We start from the raw sequence: 4,521 nt of genomic DNA, 5'->3' as shown, positions 1-4,521 counted from the left end.
TGTTCTTTGTGTAACTATGGCGGTGATTGCCCTCCTATCTTCATTATATATTTATATGATGGTTACCCTGCGTGTTGAAGTTGTTTCCAAATTTTATCAACTTTTCACTGTTTTTCGTTGAAGGTCATGACTTGTGTCTGATCATCGAGGACTTAAAACTAATCATTCATTATATTGAACTAAATTCCCAAACTGAAGGGAAATTGTAAAACATTAAAAACAATTTGAAAGCAAGTAAATGACAATTGATCATCTTGGTACCCTCTGAACTGCAATCAGAATGTCTCCCATCCCCTTCCTCTGTTCGTAGAGGAATTTGGCCACCACTTCCCCAGGTGAATTATTCCCCTCCGTTCCAAACCAACAGCACTTCGCTGAAATCAAAATCCTTGAGCTCTTTTCTTCCATGTGGCAGTGTCGGCTACTGCAGCAATCATTGCCAGCGGCGGTGCCCGATGCTTTCCAGGAAAAGAATCAGGCTAACATTCTCTTCAGTCCTTCACTTGCTCAACCACCTTGGGATCCTCGGCGCTCTTCACACCGGATATGTCTACTGACCCAAAGCAGTTGATAATTGATCTATCTGCTGCCAACAAAGTATATAAAAAACAGTAAGAGACCAAAGCATCTCTCAACTTACAATAAACTGTGATGAGATAGGATGTGCTAAGTCAAGAATAAAGAATCACAACAAAACACATGCTCTGAAGTCCGAAGGGTTATTTGATTATCGATTTCTTCATTCCAAATCAATTCTTTAAGCAGCATCTCTATCAACTAGCAATACAACAGATATTGCAAAAGAATCCAGATCCTTCAATTGCAATTATGCCAGTGTGGTCCCATTGTCACATGCACATGCACTCAAAGATGCCGACATCAACATGGTAATATGGGAATCATTGCGTTGTATAATTGCTAATAGCCTTAGAATAAAATAGAAGCGGACGAAACAAACCTGTTCATTGGAAATAGGCATATGCTGTCTTACTTTCTTCTCTTGCATGACCTTCTGACGGCTTTCATAAAATTCAAAGTCATCCAATATGGAAGTCCTAGCCACGAAGTTCTTAAATATGCTAAGCATTTCAATACCTTGGGGATAATACACCTGAATAAATGCAAGATAACAATAAACGAAGGGAAGAAAGCAAAGAATGCGTATAACAAAGAAACTTTTCCCTGAACAATATGTGATCCCCATAGCAGTGACAGACCTCTTGCGTGTCTCTGCTATTTGTCACGGGCTTGTTGTCATTATTCTCGAGTATTATATGTCGTAGCTGAGGATTTGGGACATCCTTTATAATATGCCATTTTACGGGGAAATATCCACTCCATTTATCCTGTTGCCAGAAATCCATATTTTTGTTGAAATCAACTCGTCCAATCATCTCAGCTACTCCACAAAACTGACCACTGGCATTGACCTGAAGTCAAAATAGATATCAGCAAAAAACTAGAACTTAAAATTATTAACCTCAAAAAAGTTATAGAACATAGAGGAGTACTGTCTTGAGTGTTTTTGGAGGAAACAGGATGAGCTCCAAATCATACCGAAAAGTAAAGGAACACTGGGCACTTGCTTCCTTTCTCTGCCAACGGCTTTTGTGCTTCCTGGTATGCGGCATCTAACCTCTTATTCCCGTTAGGAGTACTAGCCCACACATTGTATTTAATGCTCTTATGAATATCGTCTTCACTGTATGATTTGATGACAAAGAAAAATGCATGATCATACTTAGTTGGGAAATCAGGAAGGTTATATTGATCCATCCTGACCAAAGAGTTTTTCTGGCCATTTCCACTCCCATCTGTGGCCAGGGTTCCAGCAGGAATACCTCCAGACATTAATGTACCTTTGGCATTAACTGTTCTAGGACCATAATTCTGCTCATCAATTGAACCACTGACCTTGCTTCTCCATTTATACTTTTCTGTGCCAACCCAACCCTTGGTGTTCGATTTCACATTAAGCAAGTTGTTTGAATAGAGTAGTCCACTCTTTCCTTGATTGTATGTCGGAAACTTGGTAATAGGCAAGCAGCCCTTTGCAATTACATCTGAATGAAGGATTGCACCACCAACCGGTGCCTGAGAAACATCACAAAATCATCAGAATAGTCTTGAGTAGATACTAAACACAAGGCAGAAGGTTACTAACCCAGAAAAGAAAAAGAACAGAAAAGAAAGAAATGAACCTTGTTTAATGGTTTTATCTGGTTACGCTTAGCAAGACCAGAAGAGACATCTTTTAATGGTGCAGAACTCTTTACTTCCAATGGGTGGCTCAAGCTAGAATGAGACACGGGCTTTGATGCAAGACTGCCAGAATGACTTTGGGAGGATAAATTAGGTTTCCCAATTGGTTTTCCAGCCAATTCGCTATAAGCATTTGCGTGCAATCCATCTTGTGTAGTTGGATATGAATCAAATGAGTAGGGCACTGGCACAAGATCCCCATATGACAGAGGAGCTGAATAATACCCAGGTGAAGCAATTGGTTGTTCAAAGATGGAGCCATGAGGATACATATGACCAACATACTGCTGATCTGCACCAATTGTACTCACAGGAAAGTACGAAGAGTAGCCAGTCTGATATCCTGGCATGAGATACACATAAGATCCATTATCTGCTTGCATGACCTAAATAAAGCAACAAAAAGGTAAATTCGTATAGAAACACTACTTGCAAGTGATTTATTTTTCAAATGTATGCACATGAATTTGAACTTCATTTCAGAAAAATGACTCACAAATACAAAATACCCCTCTTCAGTGTTTACTTCTTTTTTTTTTTTAAATACAATTACCGATTATTCATGGCCGAACTGGGTAGGATCACATTGACAGCAAAGCTCTCCCAATGAATATTTTAACACAATTACATACTTGGGACTCAAATTCAAAACCACTAGTTAAGCTAGTACAACCCCTTAGCAGTTGAGCCACGAGCTCGTTGGTACTCTTTAGTGTTCACTTCAAAATGATCTAATATAGTGCAAATGCTGATAAATAAGCATAATCATTGTCCAAAGTTTTATTCTATCTTGAATATCCATAACAAACAACTTAAATTTGCCCGATGACCTAATTGGACTAGAGATAGAAATGGCCAACCACAGAGAAAAGAGAGTCAACCGTCCTTGAATCAGCTCAAAAGACTCACAGGATATTGGAGTTCCCCTGCATCAGCACCTACATAGTACCCTTGATTGTCTATATCTCCATAGGAACCGCCATAACCTGTGATTGTTCTAACGTAAGGTGTGAAAATACAAAAATATACAATTAATCAAAAGAAGAGAGGAGAATTAGCACGGCATCTTCAATCAGTAGCAACAAACCTGGATAGTAGTATCCATAAAAGCCACTGGCAGGGTATTGAACACCTTGATCTGTAACCAAGTGCTCCTGATCCACGTCTCCTTTAACGCTACCTGGGGCCTCCCCCACAGATGATATACATGAAGTTGCATCAGATGGGGAATTTGCACGCTTGGATGGAACCTGAAAATACATATCCAAAATTCCAGATAAGCATGTCAATCGATCTACAATGACAAGAATAAGAACGTCATGATTATGATTATCGTGATTAATATGAAAAAAGGAGAAAAGAAAAAACAATAATATATATATATATAGGAAATTCTGAAATCCATAGTCAAGTCATACTTTACACATTCCCTTACTATACAGTCTTGTACATCGCGTGACAGAAATAGAAAAGAATAATCACGTGACCCAGAAAAAAACGGATAAGAAGTAAAATAGGAATTACCAGATTGGAACTGGTGAGCTCGGCAGGGGAAGCTTCAACGTGAAGCTTCTTCCGCTTCATTTCATCTGCAGCTGTCAAAAGAGCAGAAAAATCAACCAATTAAAAATCGTGATTTCTTTACCTCCTTTTTCTTTCTGTTTAGCAGAGCAAAATTGGAAATAAGTATCCATTCACTCTACCAACCACAAGAACTAGATTCATAAATGCACAAGAACTTAGCAGAGTAGAAGAGGGAATACTTTTTTGCAATTGAGCAGCCATTGAATAGATACTCAACAGAATCTCAGCTCCACAATTCCAACCAAAATCCTTGTATCGCTTAATCTAATTTACTTGACACAGCAAAGCTCCGCTCCAATCAGGTCCTCCACATAAAGAAAACAACTCGAAACTTTCTTGCCCTTGAAAAAGAAAAACAAGAAATTTTCAGACAAACAAATCCTAGGTCTAGATTTTTTTTTTTTTCCTCTTCCTTCTCTTTTTCTACTTTTGCTCTCGAGATTTCAGGGCCCCGAGAAAAACAAGCAGAAATATCCAATTGCCGCCTAAATCGGAGATGCGGAAACGCCGAGAACCACTCTCTAAGCCTCCGTCGATATCCTTCAAAAGATTATGAGTTGTTTTCTCGAAGGATATGGCGTCGAAAAGAGAGCCTATTTAAAGGAGCCTCCAAAAAAGAAAGAAAGAGAATCAAAGAGAGGGGCGAGAAAAGAAGACATGCATACACAGAGGAGG

The 4,521-nt window shown here is 39.0% G+C and overlaps 1 protein-coding gene across 3 annotated transcripts; it reads right to left on the bottom strand.

Annotated features, from left to right (window-relative positions):
• Positions 1-152: 152 nt before the first annotated feature.
• Positions 153-4,521, bottom strand: LOC129315553 (YTH domain-containing protein ECT3). 3 transcript variants are annotated; one of them, XM_054959344.1, is made up of 9 exons: positions 4,026-4,521; positions 3,787-3,857; positions 3,350-3,512; positions 3,172-3,248; positions 2,202-2,648; positions 1,558-2,094; positions 1,218-1,430; positions 959-1,111; positions 153-586 (listed from the first exon to the last, which is right to left on the bottom strand). In XM_054959344.1, the coding sequence occupies exons 1-9, from the start codon at positions 4,045-4,047 to the stop codon at positions 551-553; spliced, it is 1,719 nt and encodes a 572-aa protein (XP_054815319.1). In that variant the 5' UTR covers positions 4,048-4,521; the 3' UTR covers positions 153-550. The 3 variants fall into 3 exon arrangements, with proteins under 3 accessions (XP_054815319.1, XP_054815320.1, XP_054815318.1); XM_054959345.1 differs by having other exon boundaries at positions 153-583; XM_054959343.1 differs by lacking the exon at positions 153-586 and having other exon boundaries at positions 620-1,111.

The sequence above is a fragment of the Prosopis cineraria genome, unplaced genomic scaffold (genome assembly GCF_029017545.1).
Source record: "Prosopis cineraria cultivar Desert tree isolate PC_DT_omini unplaced genomic scaffold, ASM2901754v1 PC7, whole genome shotgun sequence".
NCBI classification, from domain to species: Eukaryota; Viridiplantae; Streptophyta; class Magnoliopsida; order Fabales; family Fabaceae; genus Prosopis; species Prosopis cineraria.
The sequence above is the reverse complement of the archived record's forward strand: the minus strand, read 5'-3'. Positions and strand labels throughout refer to the sequence as shown.